Source organism: Anabrus simplex, chromosome 2 (genome assembly GCF_040414725.1).
Source record: "Anabrus simplex isolate iqAnaSimp1 chromosome 2, ASM4041472v1, whole genome shotgun sequence".
Classification (NCBI taxonomy): Eukaryota; Metazoa; Arthropoda; class Insecta; order Orthoptera; family Tettigoniidae; genus Anabrus; species Anabrus simplex.
This window is the reverse complement of record NC_090266.1, coordinates 1117343378-1117368479: the sequence shown is the minus strand read 5'-3', so window position 1 is coordinate 1117368479 and position 25102 is coordinate 1117343378. Positions and strand designations below refer to the sequence as shown.

Below are 25102 nucleotides of genomic sequence, written 5' to 3'. Positions count from 1 at the left end.
AATATCTGCTTCTGAGTTCAATTAATTGCGTTTCTTGTGCATTTATATGTTCGAAACATTTCAATTTCTTACAATAGCAGTCTTCGTCCACATCATGACACTGAGGTGTGATTTTTTCACAACACTGGTGAGCCTTTCCGCCGTCACTCTCTTCTTTTCTATGTTCCTCAATGTTTCTACTGAGGTTCTTTCATCCGAACTCGTGGCTGGCTAAACACAAGCCTTGGTAAGGAGCATTGACCACTTTGGTACCAGAACTACAAAAATAACCTCATTACACTAGAGGGAAGAGGTTACAATCATACAAATGTGTGAGGACTAAGAGAAGCTGCAGGAACTGGATATATGCAGATCATCTGTTTCTTTAAAGTAGGGTACGGACATCAACTGTTCTTTCTTTTCACTACAAATATTCAAATCTGCTTTATTGGTCTACGTTGATTGATAGCGCGTAGAAATTCGACCGGCTTATAGTACCTCTCCAAACCAATGGAATGTATTACTCTACTGGAATTACGGACATCCACTTTTACCCCTGCCTTTACATTTTATTTCTATGACCGTCAGTGAAATCGAAGCGGTCAGGTCGCAGTTGCTTTTTGTTACAATTGTCACGAAACCTTCAAGAATGGATAAGAATGCGAAGTAAGGAACTGATGTGCAGAAAAGGTGAGAACACGAATTTCGAAATGAGACGCACTCGCGAAATGTTTAAAACCGTAAACAGTCAAATGTTAAATGTTAGGTTTTCCAACTCTCCCGTACGCGAACCCCATATAATCCTGAATTTCCAAGCCCTATCCCGTCTCTCTATTTAATTTTAATCCGGTAAATCACCTTTCACGTTTTTCAGAAAATGACACCAATGAGCAAAATATGTGAGAATATTTAGCTGTTGGAGGAGTTAGCGCGAGATTTATCTCAGTATATTCACCTTGTGAGGGTGCAGTCGAGAAGGAAGTTGACAAGTTTTATAAATCACTGTGCGGCATTGTGGTCAGGGTCAACAGCAATGATTGGATAGTGCCCATGTGCAATTTCATTGCGAGAGTTGCAAATAGAAATAAATAATACGAGAAGGTGAAGGGTAAATATGGGAAAGTTATGGAAGCTAATATGAACGGGAAGTATTTACTGGAATTCTGTGCTAGAATGGGATTAGTATTTATGAATATATTCTTCAAGCATTGCAATGCATGCATGAAAATAGGTCTCTCTCCCCGTCACGGATGTCCTCCACTGGGGAGAGAGATTTTTATTATTGGATAATTGCATTGAATGAATGAATAAATGAATGGATTGATCAATGAATGAATGCTCTCAACCTTCATCTACGGAACTCCAGCAGCTGAGGAAGGAACATTTACCCATTGTAACCAAAGCAATTTCACATGCATTTAACACATAGTTACCTTAATGAAATGAAATTATATCAACAATACAACCATAACACTGAAAATTAACATAGTGCTCGGTTTCTTTGATTCTCGTTTGCCACATACTTTTGATAATCTGGGAAAATTTGCTGCCTTACTCAGTGCGATCCATTCCTTGTTTAAAAACTGTATAATTTTGTAAACATTTTCTTGCACTCACTACCCAGGTACTTGATTCATTGATTCTCTTTCCCTACATACTCTCAATAAGTGTGCCTCTTCCATTATTTCTATACATAACAAACAGCAATTTTCTTCAATTTTCCTTATAGACACTATTACTTATAGATATCCATTAGCCACCACCTCTTACTTCTCTATTAGTAAGTCTTTCTTTCTTTCTTTCTTTCTTTCTTTCTTTCCTTCTTTATGGACAGTTTTTGCTAATTTTACAGAATTCTCGTAATTCCCGTATTGTTAAGAAATGGGCTTGCAATACTCTCATTTCCTTCATTCTTCAAAATATCCTTAGTGAAATGTATGAATAATATTGGTGATAATTTGCACCCCTACTTTAGACCAATTTTTGAATATATCTCTCCCACAGGTAAGTCTTCTTTCACTTTAATCGTGCATTTCACCTCTCAATACAATCCTTTTATGGAATTAATCATTTTGATTTTAGCCAGCTTCGTAACGACTGACCTTCTGTTTACAGAGTCAAATGCTTTCTCTAAATCTATTGCTGAAATATACAATTTAACCTTTTTTCTCTATGTGTTGATCTATTATTGTTTTGATGACAAATATATTGATTGAAGTTCTCATTCCTTTCCTGAACACGGCTGATATATGGAGAGTACAGAGTAATCCAATTTTATAAGCCATTTTGCTAATATCCCAGTATAAATCTTGCTGAGTGTGTTCAACAGAGTAATGCCTCTTTAATTACTTGTATTGGATCTCTCTCCCATCCTTTTGTATACTGTTCGTATTATTCATTCTTGTCAAAATCTTGGGATTTACCTGCCATCAAACGTTACATTAAATATGTTTGTTATAGTTCCCAGCATATAGCTGTTGTTACCTAGATTTTTCCCAAATTCGTAGGTTATTCCACTAATAGCACCTGATTTTCCCCTCTTCCATTTTTTCATTTCCTCTAATACTTTCTCCTATTTTATCAGATCACCTAGTTCTATGTATGCCAATCTCATTTCCCGTCAGTTCCTATTTATCCTGACCCCCTAATAATCCTCTGAAGTAATGTATCCATTCATTATTACTTATATATCGTCCCTGTTTTGCCAAAACGGCGAATGTGACAATGCTCTTCCTATCCGTTATTTCCCTTAAGACCGGTTACGCCTTCCAGCCGCATATTGATATGCAGTCCATCAGAACAATCTCCGTTGAGTTAATTTTCCTATGTGCGTGTGTAAAGGAAAATGAACCTTACTGTACCATCCTGAAGGAATGTACGTTTGCATGACATTTACCCACTTCTAGAGTGTGATGTATTTAAGATTCATTTTCCTTTACACACGTGCATAGGAAAATGAACTCAACGAAAATTGTTCCGATGGACCGCATATCAATAAATGGCTGGAAGGCGTGACTAGTCTTAAGGGAAATAATGGATAGGAAGAGCATTGTCACATTCGTTTGGCAGAACAGGGACGATATGATTGATTACTATTCTTACAAAGTTTGCTTATCTTGTTCCATGTTGTTTGGTTTCTTTTCCTTTACAATATCTATTCAGTAACTGTACTTCATCGGCCTGCCAATGTATCCTATTTTTACTTAATATGTCTTTGTGCTCCCTCCGTTCCTTACAGAATTTTACCCTAGATTCCTGCGATCCCTCATTTCTGCACTTTTATAGGACCCTCATCTCTTCAGATTTCTTTCTTTACATTCATCGTTACGCCAAGAATCTTGATTTTTTTCCCTTCTCATTCTTACAACCATTTGTCTACCAGCTATTATTACTCCTCTTTCCACTATTTTTATCGCTTCATCAGTGTTCTTGTGTTTTAACGTATTTTCAATACCTATCTTCGAGATTTCGAACGTTTCTCCCAACGAGCTAGAATATAATACATAGAGTGGCTATAGCAGCTCGATTAGTGCTCCGGGCGGAGGCAAGCAACACTACGACCGCCATGACTTAAATGTACCAGGTAACGACAACAGCTGTCTGGAGCTGTCTGAGTAATCTCGCATGTCTGTGAAGTTCATCATTGATAGAAATTATTTATTATAATAATGGTATTGGCTTTACGTCCCACTACCTTCTTTTATGGTTTTTGGAGACGCCGAGGTGCTGTAATTTAGTCCCGCAGGAGTTCTTTTACGTGCCAATGAATCTGCCGAAATTATTTATAGTTTGGCTTTATTTATTGAAGCGTAAATATGCCTACATTCTGGTTCACATGATTTCTTGCCAGCAATCCAAACAATGTATCTTATTTCAGGTATGTTCATTTATTTTATTTTAAGAAGGCTACGTACAGTATATTAAAAGATGATCTTAATTTTCGCTACTGTAAAGCATAAATTCTAGTCACAAGTTCTCACTAAAAGGCAAATAGCTGACTAGGCAATGGGTGAATAACATGAAGAGAGGCGAATCTAAGGCCTATCCCAATCAGCAAAGTAAACGCTGTTCAGAACATTCTGAGGAGTGTGTGTGTGTGTGTCCAACTCTTGTCTTTTTTCTCTACGGGGTCGAGTGTTGAAGGAGACATTTGGTGTCCAAGGCAGTACGGACAATTTAGAATTGCTCTTCTTATGCATACGTAATACTGGGGGAAACAGAAATAATCCCAGTGCAGAACAATTCAGATCAGCCTGTAGGAAGTGATTACTTGGGCAGATAGACTCATCGACCACGGCAAAATCAGGAAGTGATGTGCTTCTCTTATCTGTGTACTACGATTCCTTTACTGATAATATTATGACTGTGCTACAAATTACGAGCCACTCACCAAGTGCTCTGAAAATGAAGTTGAGTACGTAGCAGGAAATGTGAGAAAGAAAAATTAAATGCTACGGCTGTCTGAATGTTATGTTTATTTAGCAAGCCGAAGAGATGAAAGGACATATTGCCTAAAGCATGTCTCTCTATCCAGTTCATGATGTGAAAAGACACGTGGCTGAAAAAGTGTTCAGAAAATGTCACTGTCGCAAAATTAACATAAACTTCAAGTTGGAGACTGAAGTTCTCTCGTCAGTTACGGGGCAGTATTTTACAGTAACGATAATTTATTTACTGCTACCGATTTCATTGAGGAATCCCATTACGCCAGCATGACAAGACTTCTCTGAAAGCAGTATTTAAATTAGACGGCACCAAAGACACAGAGCTATTACGCAAGAACTGAAAAGAGAAACCATGGGGCATGTGTACACAAAATGAATACTTTTCATGGGACAATGATCCGGCCCCGCGGTATAGGGATTGCGTGCCCGCCTCTTTCGCGGAGGATCTTGGTTCGATCCCCGGCCAGTTCAGGGATATTTGCCTGGATCTGAGGGGTGGTCCGAGGTCCACTCATCCTACGTGATTACAGTTGAAGAGCTATCTGACCGTGAGATGGCGACGCCGGTCTAGAAAGCCAAAGCAAAATTCAATTTGTTTATTGTAAATTATATTTCCGGTATATGTTATAAAAATATTTACATAGAAAGGTTGTTAATGTTCATTAAAGTGTGCTTAATTTTCTTGGCTGTTTAGATACCTTGTACCGTAGGCCTACACTCCTCTGTATGTTGATTAGTATTGGAGATATATGGATTCTCACATCTTTGTGATTAAACAATATTTGATTCAGTCATTTTCAACAACATACTGCTTCAAGAAAAACAAATTGTTGAGTATTTTGTTTCTTCTATTGTAAGTTACAGTACATCCCAATTCTGTAGGGCATATCTGCTTAAGGAAAACTTATACACATGAAACAGTTACGATTTCCATCCGATGATTTCATCATCAACTCAAATGATTTCTAATTGTTATAGCTCATGAACAAGATCTGTGTGGAAATGTCTCGCTCTGTTCCGTACTCGCTTACACAGTGCTCCGCCTAATGAGGTACATTTAAGACATGGCGATCGCCAGTTCGACTTTCTTCAAAGATGGCAGCGTGATAGCCACTTTACGTATTATATTCTAGCTCGTTGGTTTCTCCACTGAAATTATCCTTAAATTGTCTCTGTATTTATCTCTCCATCTATACCTTACCAATTGTTTCTGTACGTTTGTAACCTGTTGCTTCTCCTTCGTCCTTTTTTTCAATTATCTGCAACTTAATAACAACTGGAAAATGATGAGTTGCTGCCCGGTTCTTTACCTTAATGTACTTATTGCTTCCCTAGAAGTTATAACTAAATCTATCGTGTGAATCCTGCGTCCACAACATAAGTTAAATTCCCTGATTCATCTCCCGGCCGCCAACCATTTAGTATATGTAATTCCTGTATTGCACACATTTCTAATATCATCTCACCATTTTTATTACATTTTTCGTATTGACTTTTTCTTCCATTTTCTTCTTCTTCCTCTACTCCTACGAATAACCTTTTCGAGGGTACGATAAAACAACTTTGGTTACTTTTATTTGCATTTAATTTTCTTCGTTTCCAAACTTCCTTCATTTTCTGAGAATGTTGCTCCTTTTCCTCTTGAGTCCATTTTCTTCCAGTTGTTAATTTCTTTCTCCCGAAATCCTGCTTTTCGTGTTACTTCTCTGAAACGTGTTCTGTTTTCTATCGTATCTAGTTTAATTCTAGTGTTTTCCATATCCTTTTCAATTTCAGTGAACCACGTTAGCTTTGATTTGTAACTGTTCAATTAGTTGAAGATTTGTTTAGTTGGTCTATAGTTATTCGTTCTATAAATGTGTCCAAAAACTGGAGTCTCCTTTTCCTCATTACATTTGTCAGTTTTTCAACTTTTAAATATAGCTCTCTGTTTAATCTTAGTCTAAATTCGGCATCGTTATTTCTTATAGGTCCCAGTATTTTTCACAGAGTTCTTCTTTCAACTTTTTCTAATTTTTGAAGATTCCCCATTCTTGTAAGTTTAAGAGTTTCTGCTGCATTTAAAATTTCTTCCCTCTAGTATTATCTCGTCTCTTTCTCTACCGTACAATGGATTTTTCTCACCCACCCTTGCATTAAAATCTCCCATTAAAATTATCCCTGCTTCTTCACTCTCTAGTTTTATCTGGTTTATTTCCCAGAGGAGGTCACCAAAGACATTTTTCTTTGCAAAAGACGATCCCTCTGGATGGCTGTAACCGAATCCTATAATTAATTCCCAGTCTCCCTGTTTCCTCTTAATTAGCCTAACCCAGATTACTTCATCAAGGGCCGATTAGTTGCACCCGTTTCGCTACCGCATCCTTTACACACACTAATATGCCCCCAGGATAAGGACCCTTACATGCCCTCTTCTGTTTTGTTTTGCTCGAGATGTTATAACGCGGTATCTGTAGTTGGCATCCTCTTGGGTGCCGTGCCTCTGTAAACCCCATGATCTCATAGTCAGACATTAATTCCCTCACCTCATCATTTCCCACTTTATTCATTATACTCTCTATATTTACACAGCCTATTTTCCACACTAGTTATTTACTTATCTGCGTATCCGCCATACTCACGGTCTTGCTACGTGTGACTGTTATTTTTTCTAGCTGTATGATACATCCATCTGGGGAGCTAATTAGATCGTCGTCTGTATCACTACCTTCGTTCCTTGCCCGGTTTTTACCCTACAAGTGTTTCAAGTTTAATGGCACCTTACGTATTCCTGCTTCTTTTCTTGCTGTGTTGTCGTCCGTTTGGCCGGCTGCTTGCTCATCTACTTCAACAGTTACACACTGCTGACAGGGTAAGTTCGGGTCTCCACACTTGTCAACGTCACCTCTTCCTGGTTGTTGAGCTGTTTATGAGATGTCGTCAAGCGATGTTTTCCTCGTCTTGGAGTTGACCTCGCTACTCACTGCTGACCCATCAGAACGTGCTTCCCCTTAGCTGTTTGACTGACCACGATTTGCTCTACGAACCTCTTCTAACCATAAGTCTATAACCACGGACGAAGGCTTGAAGACCTGAATTGCGTGCCCGGTACAACTGACGGCGAAGCGTTCTCATATCTTCTGTCTCTTTCGGACACATTTCTTTTCTGATCCATATTTGAGTCCCTTTCAGATTCTTCGCATTTTTTAAAATCTGCACACGTTTATACGTTATACCACACACGCATTTGCAGGTCACCTTCCCGTGTTTTTCCTATTCTAAAGACTTTGTCAGTATCGCTTTCACTACAGTCTACCTTAACTTTTCGCTGTTCAACAATGCCACTTTGTTTATCATCTCATTAAAATTCTTTCTATAGGAATCTTCCAGGCCATATATTACTATATTTCTCTTCCTATCCTCCCTATCTCCAGATAGCTTCTTCATTTCAAGTCTCATGACCCTTTCTTTTAAGTCCAGCACTCGATTCTTAATTTCCTCCAGGCTAGACTTATTTTGCTTCAGAATCACTTTTATATCGATTAACTCTGCTTGTATGTAATTATTCAAGTCCTTGCGCTCCTTGCTTTGGTCTAATAGCCTAATATTTCCCTTGTCTTGTCCATTTGACGCGCCTCTTTCGTTACCTCCTTTAGCTTTTCAATGTCCTCCCAAGAAAGTCCAGGGCCGGGGTTCATTTCAACACCACCAACCACTAGCAGAGCCATAACCACCACTCCCGTCAACACCACCTGCGCTATATTAAGGGGACTGTCGACATGTTGGATGTTTGATTTTTATCGTGCAATGCCACCTCCATTCTCGTATTTCAAGCGCACGCTATAAGCACTTCACGTCCGTACACCTCGCTTGTATTGCAACTGGAAACCCCGTATTTCTTCCTACAGCGAGAAATCAGGAAGTACCGAAAAAACGTACAGTACTACCATGTCGTCGATTTTTTAAAGGAATAAATTGTGCATATTGTGAATTAATTATACAAGAGATATTTTAATCGTTTTAAAGCAGCATTAAACGTCATTGACACAAATGAATGTGACACGAAAGAGAAAGAATATAACATTTATTAAATTCAGTGGTACAAATTGCTTCTCATGAACATATTGTTATCTTTCAGATTTATCGAGTATTCTTGAAATGGCATATTTTGTCTGCCTTCTTAAGTAGATATTTTATGAATGTTAGTTGTTAATATGACCATTATATTAAGGCTTTTGTTTTCGTTATGTTATGGTCCAGCACCGACAAATTTCGCTCTCTGATAACATTGCTGTGTTAATCATTTCATGCTGTTGTGTGTTTCAGGAGCGAAGAACCAGCGCTAACCAATATGGACATCTCTACGGGGCACATGGTTCTTGTAAGTTATAAAACATATACATGTTAGTAAATACTGGAACAAACTTCAAATACTCTTTCATAATTCGTTGAATCTTGCACGTGAATACTCCCCTCCGTCATAAAATTGGGTCTAGTTTCGCTATACGTAAAATATTCTTTTAAAATTTACAAACATTGAAGTTTATTATTATAGACGCCATGTCTGAAAATCTTTCTTGGGCCGATGACCTTAGATGTTAGGTCCCTTTAAACAACAAGCATCATCAGATCTTTCTTGGATGTCTGAAGAAGAGAAAATCCTTTACACGTCATTCTTTAGTTTCATCCTGCCATGCTTTTACTTCAGACCGTGGATTATGGACTATGGATTACCACAAAAATGTAACACCAGAGAAATTGGCATTGAAACGTACAAGAGATCAAGAGCGGGTGAGCCCGTGGAAAGGACCCAAGGAAAGGAGAAGGACAGACGGTGAATTCAGTTTTACGATAGTCTTGAAGGTACATAACAACTCTACTGAAACTTGTAGTGAACAAGACATAATTCAATTAAAGAAAAAATTAATTAAAATAAAGAGTGGGTACTGAAGTGACATTTACAAAAAGTGGAACACAAACGAAAATGAAACCGTTAAAAGAAATTAATTACCTTAAAATCCATTAGTTCATGACCCCAACATAAACTTGTAAGTGCCATGTTTTATAATTTTCTATCCTCAATAAATAAATACTCTTATGAGGATCCTTTTAATGTGGCAATACTTTTAGGATCCTGCAGCATCTATTAGACCAACCATTTTAAAACCATAATCTTTTCAATCCCAGATAAATAATTATTAAGTTTCTTAATTACTCATCAGTTATTAGCAATGTGAATAATGACAATCTCCGCGAACACATAACTGTACAGGAAAATTTTTAAAAGTATGAAATTTACCAAAAATGGGAAACAGAAATTAATGAAACATTAACAATGAGTGAAATAAATTAAAAACTTATATTATCATTTCAAATAGAGAAAATTCCAACCAAAATTAGGTAATTAACCCTGAAATAAAATTAATGTAAAACAGGGAATATAAATAAATGTATTTAAATTAAATTTAAAAGATTACAATACCCCATGGTTTCGGTAAACAACGTTCAAATAAAATGCATCTCACTATGTTCAGAACCACTTGACGCTTGTCACAACACCGGGGCATCTTATCCGGTAACCAACAACAACAAGATAACTCGCAACAATAGGGAAACATCAAAGAAAAGTAAAGATGGGGCAGGTTCCAGGTCCAAAGCAAGGCGTCGCGGAGCTTCTTCTTCCTCCGGAGCATACAGAGGAGAAAACCTCTTAAACTGGAATTGAACGCGGAGCTGGTGTCCTGGGAAGAAATCTGGCGGCAAAACTAGACATTACGGCCGAGTGGTGAGCTGCTGCGGCTGTTCGACTGAAGTCAGTGGTGGTGGTGGTGGTGGTGGTGATCATCTAACACGAATAATGCATTATGGGGGTTACGTGCTGTGGGTCAAACGATTTCTTACGAAGTGAGATAAGCATTTTATTGAGTTTTTTAGTTGATAGCTATTGTCTTATAAGATTTATGAATTTTCAAGGTTATGTATTATTGATGTTTTAAACTTTCCCTCTTGAATCGGTCGTTTTTAAAAGGGTGAAAGTCAAGGAATGTAAATTTGTGGGAAATTGAAGAAAACTACTTCAGGGAGAACCTACCCATAAAGATACCATTTTGAAAGTATAATTTGTTAGGTTTAGTGAATATTTATTACTTTTGAATGTAATTGCCTACTGAACATAATACACAATAGTATTTTTATAGGTTTCAATTATAGAAAATATCGCCCTTTAAAAAAAGAGCAGGATGAAATCGGTCCCCTTAAAAAATTACCTTAAGGACAGGGACAAACTTAATGATTTAACAACAATACAACATTCTATTACACTGGAAGTTTTTTCAATCACATACAAGGAGCAAAATGTTAATGAAACCCACAATATCGTTTACATTATAAAATAACACATTAACTAACTCACTACGTTTCAATCACTATCTACACCATTATTCTCAGTAGGCCAGCTGAAAATTTCCTCATAAAATTCTATATGTTAATGTGGAATATACTCCTTTTTTTTCAAGTCTTGCATTTTGTTAACTGCAATTGGCACTTTTCCTGCTGATAGTGAAAGGACAGGTCCTCTCCTAGATGCCAAAAAGAATGTGTTAATTCCACTGGATCCTTTGATATATCCAACTCCATCTTGTGAGTACACAAGGTGGAACAGGGTACTGATTGCAAAATTTATTGTTTCAGTTCTAGGCTTGCTCGTTGTTTCTTCAGACACTGCTGTTTTCTTATAATATCTTGCCCACCAATTCTTGAAGTCCAGGATTTGGGATGCTTCAATTTCTGTTACTGTGAAATTGCCTACTTTAACAGTACTTTGTACAATGTGCTCTATAATCTGATGGATTGTGAAAATTCTGTCATATCGACGAAGCCTTCTTGAGTGGATTCCAAAATCTCTGTCTCATGGCATAAAACTGTGCCCTCGCAAGGGATAATATCGCTAATTTCTTTTTTTTTTTTTTTGGAAACGGCCAGGATCTGTCAGTGATAGTAAAAATCTGCAGAGTGGCTGGTTCTTGTTCTGTCCAGCACCGTTATTACAGAACAGTCTAAGCTCTGTGATGTTTTCGGACACTGAGTTTAGGTAGTGAAACAAAAAAGATCATACTTTGTTAGGACCCTTTCTACCGTTTCCTTCGTGGTAAACACGATATGAACTGGTTCCTTTTCTTATATCATGAATGCAAAAAACATTCACTGTAAGTTTTCTTAAATAAAATAGTTCCTGAACTGGCACTTTTACCAGACTAATGTTCTGCATGTAATCAAATGACAATGCCAATACATCCATCTCCTTTTTTGCTACATCTGATGCCTCATACTTGAGAGCAGAGTAAAATGTTTTGCTTAGACACTGATGTACCATCAACTCTGCAGCCGGTGGTGCGTTTTCCTACATCATTAAGATATGGCGATCTATGTTTCAATTTGAGCTCTTCACAGGTACGGCAGGTATCTACCTGAGGTCGCCCAAATCGATAATTAAAGATTTTTTTGAAGAAATTCCAGTAAAAGTCATAACTTACTTTACATTCTGGATGCTTCTCTGAGAACAATGTCCACATTATTTTCACATCTAATTCTGCACTAAGGCAATACAACTTTTCAGAAGTATAATGACTCTCCTTTAAGGGCATTGACTGAATATGCTCCCATACTGCATCATAATTAGATGAGTGAAGACTGTGTGTAATTCCCCTACCTCTCTTGACTTCTGGGGTTTTACTAGACTGCTTAAGCAGCCTTATTCTGCGAACTCGTTTTTCAATAATATCAGAAACTAAGAGGAAACCTTTCATGCAAACCTCTCGACGAAGTAAACCGACCAGTACTTGATTAAAAAGTAGCAGAATGCAGTCCCAAAGGGTTATCCTGTTTTCATGGTCGCCTCTACTTGACCTCTCCGACATCTATTAGGCCTTGAAGAAATATATCTTGCTCATTCTTAGTAGGAATATTGTAAAAATTTTTGAAAATATCTAAGCAGTTTTCTTCTCCAATGACCTCCAAACATTTCTTCTTTCATCTGCAAAAATAAATAAAATTGCTTTCAGAATAAGAAACGGTGACTGACACAGACGGTGCATGCTAGAAAACGTACTTAAGCCGTGCTTACCTGCAAGAGAATTCAGGTTTCTTAGCCTCAGTTGACTTGCCTCTGTGATTGACATAGGCTACTCCCTTCAGACCAGCTGCTTTTATTTAGTTACTTTTGTACCTGGAAGGATCTCTTCCTCTCTTCCTCTTTCTATTTTCGTCTTCAATATCACCTTCTACACTGCTATCATCTGACATTTTACAGGTAATTAAGTCCTTAATTTCCACAATAATATATTAGTAGATTTCATTCCACAAGGCAGCAACAAACAGGGTTGTTTTTCGCCCGGTCTGGCGCTCTTCATCTGTTTCCATGTCAACTGTCCATTTTTGAAACGGCGTGCGTCAGCGACATCCGTCCGTTTAAAAACAATTACGTATTTCATTCTTCCGTTACCAACCAACCAGGAACATTACAGACACCCTTTTAAACACTATCTAAAGCGTTACAAACATGAAAAAGCTAAAAACCCTGACTTACGCCCTTTTAAATAAGACCGATTCTCTTATGTTAGCATGGTTTTCAACATGTTTAGCTGAAACTCCTTTTGATTTTGCAGAGGGAGGATCTGAACTGGTTTCAGGATTTAATGTTCAGTACAGAAGAGAAGGATTAGCTTTAAATTTTTCAGCAGAAGGTGAATAGCGATACATGACGGAGGGGAATTTTACTGGAGTATGAGGAAACACGGTATTGCTGACGATGGGCTCGCCCTGAGGTGACACCTCGCGGATTTTTTTCTGTCCACTTGGTCAGAACACTTTTTAATAGGGAATGCCCTCCGTGCCTGAGTTACGGTGTAGGAAAACTTTTGGACGGCTGAGGATTCCGACGCCACTGCAAGCTATCCTGTGATAAGTACAGTACATTGCAGTGCCGACGTACTAGGGGAGAATTACATCTGAAACTGGTATATATGCCCTCCCGAGCTAGCATGACCAAAAAATTGGCTTCCGATTGAGATAGCTAATTAAACTGATGAGCCTACGCCGCACTGGGGCGAAACACTTGTAATTTTTGAGGATTGGGTTTCCAGAATTTGATTTAGCTATCTCAACCGGAAGCCTTTTGTTTGGTCAAATACGGAAGTAGTAGACTTATTGAAGGTGGATTAAAATTTCCAGAAACGTACTCACGAACGTTGAGAGATGAGTATCCAAACAGGTAATAAATTATATACCCGAATTTTTCAAACAATGATACCTCACAAACACAGCTCCTTGCTTGGACAATGGAAAGAACATAATATAAATATCATTGGTTTGATTCCGTAGCGATATTAACTGAACTGAGGATGAACGAAGAATCACGTCTTCCAAAACTCAATGTTTTTATAGCTATTTCTTGAAAATACGAACGTAATACATTTTAATGTCTAACTACTCAACTAAAATATTAGTAAATGTTTCACCGGGCGAGTTGGCCATGCGGTTAGGGGCGCGTAGCTGTGAGCTTGCATCCGAGAGATAGTGGGTTCGAACCACACTGTCGGCAGCCCTGAAGATAGTTTTCCATGGTTTCACATTTTCACACCAGGCTGTACTTTAATTAAGGCTACGGCCGTTTTCTTCCCACTCCTAGCCCTTTCCTACCCCATCGTCGCCATAAAACCTATCTGTGTCGGTGCGACGTAAAGCAACTAGCAAAAAATAGTACATGTTTCGTTCCTAAAATATGGAACATCTTTAGCTAAAAAATGTAAATGCGTAAATTAACACATATAGTTGAAACACTTATGGTGAAAATGAGGTTGATAATGTTTTCATGTTATGTTAAAACACATAAAATATGTCGATGTTAAAATTCATAATAAAATCCACGTCCACGAGTGAGACGTGTTTGTACAAGGTAGACTTTATTTCTTCAAAAATCCTGGAACTGTTACTTTTATTGCTTTATATAAATTTAACTTAACTTAAAACTGGCATTAGTGGACTTAGAATTTAAAAAACGAATACGGGGATCGGGGAAACTCCCTGAGAAACCAAAGTTGAAGTTAGACCTTGAGCAGATTTGTTGATCCGGCATATTAAGGAGTCTGTAAATGGAAAGGAAAGGAAATTAAAAGAAGAGAAGATATTGTGGATGCGTGATGGGTATCGAAAATCATTCAAACCGCCTACCTCCCTGCCGGTCCCGCTGTGCTTACTTTCGCCGTCAGCTGGCTCAGTGTGTATATCACGCTGTTTACCAGGGAGAGGGAGGGAAAGGGGAGTGAAGTCGTACGAAATGTTTATCCGAACGCTATTTTGGAAACTTGCGCGTAGGAGAGTCAAGTGTTTTTCTTCTCTACCGAAACTGTGATTATGCTCGATTATATGTAAGCCCATGGCTAAATATCTATTCTACTTCTCCGAATTGATATGCTCTTGGTATTTTAAGGACAAACTCCTACCTGTTTGTCTGATATGAGAAGTATTACAATCTGCGCACTTGATCCTATATATCCCTGCATTTAAAAATCTCGCAACACTACGGTAATTGAACAATAGCCGTTGATTATTATTATTATTATTATTATTATTATTATTATTATTATTATTATTATTATTATTATTATTATTATTATTTGTGCGCAGAGCTATATTAAAAATGAGTTTCCTGAAAATGTAATTTGGTATATATTTCCGTTGTTGTAGGTAAATGTAGCAACATTTTTCTTGTTATTTTGTTCTTTGTAAGCTGTATTTGGGGTTTACTTTTTATTTCAATTATTAATATATCAATGCAATTTTTTATGTAGGCCTACCCGTTACTTATTGCTATTCCTTAAATGAGGTTGATTTATTTCTGAAAGTCATTCTTAGATAGGGGGATATTATTGGCTCTGTTCAGCATTCTTAAAAAAGAAGTTTTTTTATGTGCTTCGGGGTTTATGAATCTTTTATGTGGTAGGCCTATTTAAATTAATGTTTGAGACGACTTTCTGAAAATCGTGAAAGACAGATTTTCTTTTTCCTTTGAATAGTCAAATGCAAAATAGCAAAAAAATAATGTTTGTTATTATTTTCAGTCCCTAATATAAATTTAAAAAAGGGTCTAAACTGTTGATTTCGTCTAATGAATTGGCATCTATAATTACAAAGATATCACCAACAAACCTCAGTCAAACGACAATACATATTTACATCGTTGAGAATCTTGTGGTTTCCTAAATTGTCCATATAAATTTCGACCAGGATGTGTGAATCACCGTCCCCCATCGGGAGAAACATTTCTTGATATTGAAAGAAAACCAATTATTATTGAGGATAGAATCCAGAAGTAACATAAATTACTCAGTTTTGTGGTTGCTAAGTCTCTGTCAAAATCGGTTGATAAACAGCTTAACTTTGAGCTAGTAGAAGAAAACGGAGAATGGAGAAGTAGATGCAACCATGACCTTAATAGGCTACTTAACAAACCCGATATTGTTAACATAATTAACTGCAAGGTGCTAGAGTGGGATAGACATATATTGCTTGCAAATGACGATAGAGCGATGAAGAACATATTTAGTACTTTGCCAGGAGGTTCCTGGATTTCTTGCTTTTGGCCTTGCTGAAGTGGAAAGTCACTGACTTCTCACCGAGGTAGCTTAGTGTGCATATCTTGATGTTAATGGTAGCTACTGTGAAACAACGATGTGTCTGCGTTAAATATCATAAAATTATTCATTGGTTTCAAATTTTTAAGGGAATGTTGGGTACCGATAGCGAGTGTGACACTTGCATTACTAATTTCATTACTTTGAATACATGATTCTTTTACATTTTCCTAACTATATTAACATGGTGAAACAAACTGAATTCTGTTTCTTTTTTCCAGTCTTACATGGAAGATCATCTTAAGAACAAGGACCGTCTGGAACAGGAGTGGGTGGCTCTCTGCGCGTATGAGGCCGAACCCTGCTCTGCCACTGTGGCCCAAAAGGTAAGGAGATAATGAATAGGATTCTAAATTCTTTTTACACGGGAGTACCTTCTCTAGTTCGGCAGAATGAATTGTGATGCAGTATTTATACACAAAGTACATCAATAAGAGAAACATTGGGACATTGTCTTGTAACATATGAGCTAGCCGAATGAAGGATGTTGTTTACTGTGCTTCCATGTCCGTCCTATTTTCGTGTTGCACAAATTACGCACACTATATGAAGATAAAAATTTCCTAGCGGCCATTAAATGAAGGTTTAATGGAAAAAAAGGACTCGAATTGCACGAAAACCTCGAGATCCCGAGTCACGGCTTCTCACCGTTCGGACTTGCAGGACTCGTAAGTACAATAGAACGGGTTACGTGTAAAAACATCTTTCTTCTCATCACACTCGTTATGTTGCTTCATTAATGAATAATGCGTCCGGCTCCATGGCCAAATGGTTAGCGTGCTGGCCTTTGGCCACAGGGGTCCCGAGTTCGATTCCCGGCAGGGTCGGGAATTTTAACCTTAATTGGTTAATTTCTCTGGCATGGGGGCTGGGTGTATGTGTCGTCTTCATCATAATTTCATCCTCATCATGACGCGCAGGTCGCCTACGGGAGTCAAATCGAAAGACCTGCATCTGGCGAGCCGAACTTGTCCTCGGACACTCCCGGCACTAAAAGCCATACGCCATTTCATTTCAAGGAATAGGGCACCTAAATATTTGAAGTACTCCTTCCGTTTCAGTTTCAGTTCTCCTAAATGTAATTTAGTCCACCCATGTATAGTCTGCTATACACTCACTTGCAAAATATATTGCGCGAATACCTTTGTCATTAGCTACAGGGTATCATCACAGGCTGATATGTGTCCCACTTGCATTTAATGATGGTAGTTTGCGTGGAAATACCACAGGGAAATACATGTCCCTCCATCATTCATAGACGAAAGAACCAAGTAAGGCTTTATGTGAGCAACCGAGCTAAATTGAGAGAACAAGCAACATGTCCTGGCGGTATATTCGGCATGCCTTTTATCAGACAAATGTTTTTAAGAGAGCGATATCGTCGGATTAACAGAGGCAGATTGGAGGTTTCGACGCATTATTTGCCACTTGAACTGTTCTGACTGCAGTGTGTGTCTGTGTTGGATCCAATGGCCGACTGCCAGCAGGGAGGAGCGTATTATCGTGCGACAAGGCTGTAAGTAGACCGCAGGCGTCCCTGTGCTCTCTCCAGGGAGCTGGGGATACATCGTGTCCACCAGATCCATATTCAAGCGGCTAGCAGAGTAGGATCTGTCGTCACGGCATTCCTTCTGACGCCTACCATAACGACCTACGCATCGGCGATGACGTTTGAACTTCTGTCAGGAACAAGCAGCATGGTAGTAGTGGTGACGAGTGGTGTTCAGCTGTTCTGTCTGAATACAGACGACCACCGAATTCGAGTCTGCAGACGTCCCACACACCAACGAGGTGTGCCATGGTAGGGGTGCCAATTTATTACGATATCCGTTCATTACTGGTTGTCATTGAAAGAACCGTGATGTCAATATGCTTCCTTGGACATCAAAGTCTCCAGACCTCTCGCTCATGGAGAACGATTGGGACCAGACTGGACGGCAACTTTGGCCAGCTGGAACTACTGCAAGTTTGGAGGGTCACTTACGCTTGCCGTGGCTGAATCTTCCTCAGAAGAATATTCGCCGTCTGCATAACTCCATGCCCGAGCGTATTGTCTCCTGTCTCAGTGCTAAAGGGGGTCCAACACAGCATTAAGTGTTTCTTCCGCTGGAATACATACTTGGTGTGATACGGTATTTTTCATATTTCTCTCTCTACCACAATGTTATGTGTCCGTACTGACGTGCATGTCCCAGCGGTGGCTCCTTCATGATGAGTTTTTTGGGAGTATGAGGGTACATCATTATTGCATTTACAAATATCCAAAACCCATTGTTTTTACAAAGTCTGGCTCATTATTCCTCTATGTTCGTAAATTAATGGAAATTATAACATAGTCAACAAAATATTAAATGGAATTGTAAATAATTTTTGATGATTGTTGGAAAGACATTGGTTCATTTCGATCGGATGTGTTACATTTTCTCCAACAGAATTCTATCGTTTATCTTGGGGACTTTTTCCAGATGTACAATTGATTTTTGGTATCGTCCGTCAGTATCAGAAATCTGAAGGGTATCTGCCGTTAAACCAATGGGTAAAAGAATGGACACACTCACAAGGGATTTAGTTGAATTCGAATAAACCAAAGAATGCTTAGAATATTGAGCTGAGTCTTTTGCATGCAAAATTCATCATTTTACGGTGGGGTGTTGTAACTCCACGAATTATCAGTCTGCTTGCTGGAATAGTAATGCAGCAGTAGGAGTTGGGCTCATAGAGCATTTGGCTGCGAGCTGAGTCTGTAAACAGTGTACTTCAGCATCAAGATATGAATTAATCCTATGAATGTTGTCAAAATGGAAGAATTGTTCCGACGTACCACATATCGGAACGTAATCGGTGTCGAAGGTGTAGAGTTCGGGATTATTGTATATAGCACACTAATTGAAAAACACAATGGCGAAGTCACATAAAGGCATGAAAATACGTTGAATAGAGACAGTGATTTTGACGGTCAGGGCCTGTAATTGGCTGGTCCAGTAGTACAGGACTTTCACACAGTAGAACAAGGAAGGAGTGGGAGCTTCGCATTTCAGTTAGGGAGTTATCAACTTAGAAATCTCAAGGAAAGATCAGAGTTGTATACCAGAAGTATGATAACAACAGGGCAAGTCTTACCAAGAACCAGTCACAATAATTTGTTAGTGTCAAGGATCAATGTGCTATATGTAATAATTCCCATGCTATCAATTAATGTTTCCAGAATTTAAAGCTTCCCATCCTCCTGCCAGGTATGAAATGGTTACACACCGTAGCTTACGTATAAATTGTCTTGGTAATGCTCACATGGTTAAACAATGAATATCCAGCGGATGTAGAGTATGTGTCAAGTGGCACCACTCTTTATTACATCGCAGTCAGGAAACACTCCAAGTGGACAATAAAAGGGGTTCGTACCATACATTTAAGGAGACACACAGCATACTGTGTGTGCTGTTATGAACAGCTAAGAACTATTTCATGGACAATAGGAGCAATCAGCAATCATGTCGAATTCTTCTTGACAGTAGTTCGCAATCTAATTTCGTCACGGAAGGCCTTGTTAGAAGGCTAGGTTTAACCCATCGTCAGACAATGAATCAAATACCAATAAAGGGTGTTTAGAACGTAACGCCAACAGTCACCCACACTGTTCAATTGGAACTAAGCTCCATACACAGCAGCTATCAAACTAAAATAACCTGTTTGGTTCTACCACAAGTTATTAATTATTTACCTACTGTACACATGGCATCTCTAAATGGGCCTTCCCCTCTGGTGTAAAACTTGCAGATGAAAATTTTTAACAAGCCTACTGATGTCCTCGTTATTGGGGCAGAAATGTTCTTTCATATTATGTTAGAAGGGAAGTTTGAATATAAAGGATTGCCAGTTCTCCAGAACACACAATTAGGCTACATACTTGCTGGAAAAATCCGTCCGTGATATATTCAAACGTATACTTCCTACAGACAGACACTTTACATCAAGTAATGGAGCGATTCTGGTCTGTAGAAGATATTTCAAGTAGAACACTTACACAGGAAGAGAAAGCTTGTGAAGCCCACTTTCGAGAATAGAGAAGACGTCTAGAGAATGGTCAGTATGAAGTTAGACTACCACTGAAACAGAATCATAAATCACTAGGGAGATCCTTTGACAATGTAAAAAACGGAAATTAAACTACCAGCCAGAGATGAAGGAAATGTATCACTAGTTCTCGCAATAATATGAAGAGTTGGGTTATATGTCACTAGATGACGAGAAGGATGAAATACTTCCTGCTGACACATCCCCACCAATTTACATGCCATACCAGGGTGTCATAAAGGAGACCAGTTCAACAAATAAGTTAAGGGTTATTTTAATGCCTCAGAACGGAGTGACAGTGGAGCTTCATTGAATGATTTGTTAATGGTTGGTGCAACTGTGCAAGATGATCTGTACTCAATAATTCGAAGATTCCGATTACACACAAGTGCATTTAATTTTTTTTTTTTTTTTGCTAGGGGCTTTACGTCGCACCGACACAGATAGGTCTTATGGCGACGATGGGATAGGATAGGCCTAGGAGTTGGAAGGAAGCGGCCGTGGCCTTAATTAAGGTACAGCCCCAGCATTTGCCTGGTGTGAAAATGGGAAACCACGGAAAACCATTTTCAGGGCTGCCGATAGTGGGATTCGAACCTACTATCTCCCGGATGCAAGCTCACAGCCGCGCGCCTCTACGCGTACGGCCAACTCGCCCGGTCATTTAAATTTTGATACATCCTGAAGACAGACACCTCCAACGAATAGTACGGAGAAGTGATCCAAACCAAGCAGTCCAAGAGTACGAACTGAACGCAGCATCGGCGCCATTTCTAGCTATAAGATACCTCAGAAGATTTTCTGAAGATGAATCACCGAACTAACCTGAAGCAGCCGAGAGAGCCAACAATGATTTTTATGTTGATGAGATAATTTCTGGAACGGATGACTTAAATGAAATTTTAAGATTACAAAATATCCCGCCAGAAGATGTCGCCATATATGTCGCATTGATTTTCAACGACAAGGAAACTACGAAAACGTTGGGAGTTTCATGGACGCCAGTGAATGACAAATTTTTGTTTGATATCTAGCCTAAACCAGACAGCATTGTAACCAAGAGGAGTGTGTTGAGGACGACTGCTTCTATATAATCCTATAGGACATTTTGGCCCACTAATTGGCACCTGTAAAAAATGTTATGCAAATATTTGGTCACCTGGAATAGACTGGGATGTACCACTATCACAGGCTTTAAGGACTTCTTGGTCAAACATTCATGAACAGTTTTCAACTATAAACGGCATCAAGCTCGACCGTTTTATCAGTAGTATGGAGGGCAGTGACAGATCTCAACTGCACGGATTTTCAGATGCCAGTGAATTGCTTATATCTTCAAACTGTGGACACGGAAGGAAATGCGAATGCGAAACTACTAAGCTCACGATCAAGACTAGCTCCCTTAAGGAAGTTATCGCTGCCAAAACTAGAACTTCTTGGTACTCACTTACTTGCTGAATTGTGTCAGAAGACACAACGGACTATCAAGAAGAAATTTTACGACGTTAGATTTTGGTATGACTCAATCGTAACCCTATCTTAGCTGGTTTCTTCACCATCAGGATGGAAGACGTTTGTTGCGCACAGGGTAAATCAAATTCAGGAAATGACAAATGTGAGTGACTGGAGTCACGGAAGCAGCAAGGAGAAGCCTGCTAGGAAACAACGAGGAAGACGAAGTAACCTGAAGACCAAGTGTTACATAGCTCTATTCGTGTGCTTGAGTGTGAAGGCCTTACACATTGAGGTAGTAACCGATCTGTCAACTGAAACTTTATCGGAGCCTTGAGACGCTTTATCGCGAGAAGAGGAGTGTGTTCTAACATTTACAGTGATAACGTGACCAACTTTATTGGAGCACGTAATGAACTGAGTTACTAGGTTCATCAGACTTCAAAACTGAAATCACGAGTTATGTTGTGGAGTACCACACCGATTTTAATTTTATTCCTCTGAATTTCGCTCATATGGGAGGCATTTGGAAGGCAGGTGTTAAGTCAGTCAAGTTTCACTTGCAACGCACAACTAGCACTGCCAATTTGGCCTTTGAAATATTCTGCACTGTATTGTGTCCCACCGAAGCTATTTTGAATACCAGACCACTTGTTCCCTTGTCCACCGACCCTGATAACATAGACATCCTGACAAATGGTCATTTTCTCATTCGATCATCCATGCTGTCTGTCCCAGACGACAACGAAATAGATCCCTAACCTAGCCACCTGTCTCGTTGGTTGTATGTTCAACAGATGGTACAACACTTCTGGAATCTCTGGAAGTCTTGGACATCAGACTATCTCTGGCAACTGCTGCAGGTAAATAAATGGTCACAAATGCAACAAAATCTCATGGTGGGATTTGTAGTCATCATCAAGTAAGATAGTGTTCCACCACTAGTGTGGAAGAATGTCTAGGTCACGGAGCTTCATCCAGGACGAGATGGGCTTGTTCGAGTGGTTAATTTGAATACTACTAAGGGCTACTTCAAGCGACGTGTCAATAAACTAGTCAATGCTTGCTGCAAATGAGTGATGACATTTAATTCAGTTCCTTTTTCTCTTCAAATATCTGTATTGTTTGTTAAGTGTATCATTTCAGATGGACTAATGTGGTTCCAACTCGAGAACATTTTTGGTGCATTAACACATCTCAGTGATGCTTAAACTTTGTGTCTAATATGCTGAATTAATTACATAGTTAGGAGGGTAGTATGTTCAGGAAGGAGATATTATATTGTTGTGATGGTATTGTCATTTTTGTTATATAGGTTGGTACTTGTATGTTGTGAGTCAATAAGTTCAGGATGTCACCTTCAACTTGATTTTCACTACTTAACTGCTGCTGCCCCTTTCACTTCGCATAATTCCCAGAAAAGTATCTGGCCATTTCTAGAAATAATATTATCGAGCTGGATAGCTGCAGTCGCTTACGTGCGGCCATTAACCAGTATTAGGGAGATAGTGGGTTCGAACGCTGCCTTGAAGAGGGTTTTCCGTGATTTCGCATGTTCACACTTTAACTGATTCCTTCCCACTTTTAGCCCTGCCCTGTCCCATCGTCGCTACAGGACCTATTTGTGTCAGTGCGACGTAAAGCAACTTGTGAATATATATATCCTCCTCGAGTTGTGAAATAAGTTTCCCTTAATGGACAGTGTTACATGGCTTTACATGTGTCATTTTTACACTTGAAATGAATAACACACAAATAATTAAAACTCGCACTGTGTGAAATGAAACTAACAAACATGTATATGTATGTTAGTACTCGGATACTTCAGCAACCAGAGAAAATGCGAACTTGTACCTGCTACAATAAGAATACCTCCCTCTCTCATCGCAAGACCATCCAGACTAGGGGCAACTTCTCATTGCACTCTAAGGATGTGGATTTCCAAAGAATACGGATAAGAGTTGTAGAAGATTACTTTATTTCATGATTTTCGAACTGAGTACAGAAACTTTTGATGTTCGATTACTTTTGTTTATTGGAAGTTCGTACGATTATTCAGAATGTTGATTACACAACGTAAATGCATGCAAATGGCTGAATAATTACAGAAAAATGCTTAGAAAGAAAAAATGTAACGGACTGCTGAAAATTAAAAAAATTGTTAAGCAAAATTGAAGAAATGACCTAGCAGAAAAAATGGCAAAAATTGATGAAAAATAACGTAAATATGATCAGGGGGCATGATGAGGATTTATGTAGAAGTTAGCAAAGTGTATGATGCAGCAGGTAAAAGATAGTATGTCATCAAAATGTGTGGTTTTGGTCCGGTTGTATATAATGTTTTTCTTTCTGTTATCAAACATTTCCATGGGAATCACTTACATCATTGCTTGTGTGACGAGCTTGTTTTCTTTCGGCTCTGAGCGTTCGAAGTCAAGTGTGAGTGTAGGTAATACTGTGCTACTGTGTAATAATGAAAATGTATCCTACATTAAGAGAGAGAGTGAAGTACGGTTATGTAAGTTGCTACTATATTTCACAATGTGTTCCATGGTATGTTTAAACTACAAACACTTCACAGTGTCGGATGATCAATCCTCTACAACACTTGCGTGTTTATGCTGAACAGGTAGATTTAACTTTGCTATTTTTGTTGACTGTTCCTATAAATATATGCTTCTTTCATTTTCTGTCCAGCCTGAGAATTCCAAGAAGAACCGCTACAATGAATTTCTGCCGTACGACCATTCTCGAGTAGTACTCAATGACCTGGCGAACATCTCCGGCTCTGACTACATCAACGCCTCTACTATCGTAAGTAACATAATATCTTGTCTGATATGTGTCCTTACTGCTAGCGTACCTCAGATGAGTGGATTCCATTGTTGTATAACGTACTTCTTTGGAATAGACTGTACTTGCTCTATAGGGACAACTAGCGTTCTTCAATACAATAGATTGTACTTACTCTATGGGTACAGCTAGCGTACTTCTGTGCAACAGATTGTACTTACTCTATGGGTACAGCTAGCGTACTTCTGTGCAATAGATTGTACTTACTCTATGGGTACAGCTAGCGTACTTCTGTGCAATAGATTGTACTTACTCTATGGGTACAGCTAGCGTACTTCTGTGCAATAGATTGTACTTACTCTACGGGTACAGCTAGCGTACTTCTGTACAGTAGATTGCACTTACTCTGTGGGTATAGCTAGCGTACTTCTGTGCAATAGATTGTACTTATTCTATTGAAACAGCTAGCGTACTTCTGTGCAATAGATTGTACTTATTCTATTGAAACAGCTAGCGTACTTCTGTGCAATAGATTGTACTTGTTGTGTAGGGACAACTAGTGTTAGGGACCATAATCTACTTGATTTGGGTGAAACCAATTGTGTTATTGCATTTCATTAATAAGAAACGATCAAACATGAATACTTTTAATGGTTGTCCTTAGGTACCATCGTTAACAACATTTCACAAAAC

At 38.7% G+C, this 25102-nt stretch overlaps 1 protein-coding gene across 1 annotated transcript in view; it reads left to right on the top strand.

Annotated features, from left to right (window-relative positions):
- The window catches only part of IA-2 (tyrosine phosphatase IA-2), a 965150-nt gene that overhangs the window by 731830 nt on the left and 208218 nt on the right, over positions 1-25102 (top strand). Inside the window, exons 18-20 of the mRNA XM_067142075.2 lie at positions 8730-8784; positions 16315-16419; positions 24314-24430. Coding sequence (XP_066998176.2) covers positions 8730-8784; positions 16315-16419; positions 24314-24430 — 277 coding nt within the window. The remainder of the gene's footprint in view (positions 1-8729; positions 8785-16314; positions 16420-24313; positions 24431-25102) is intronic.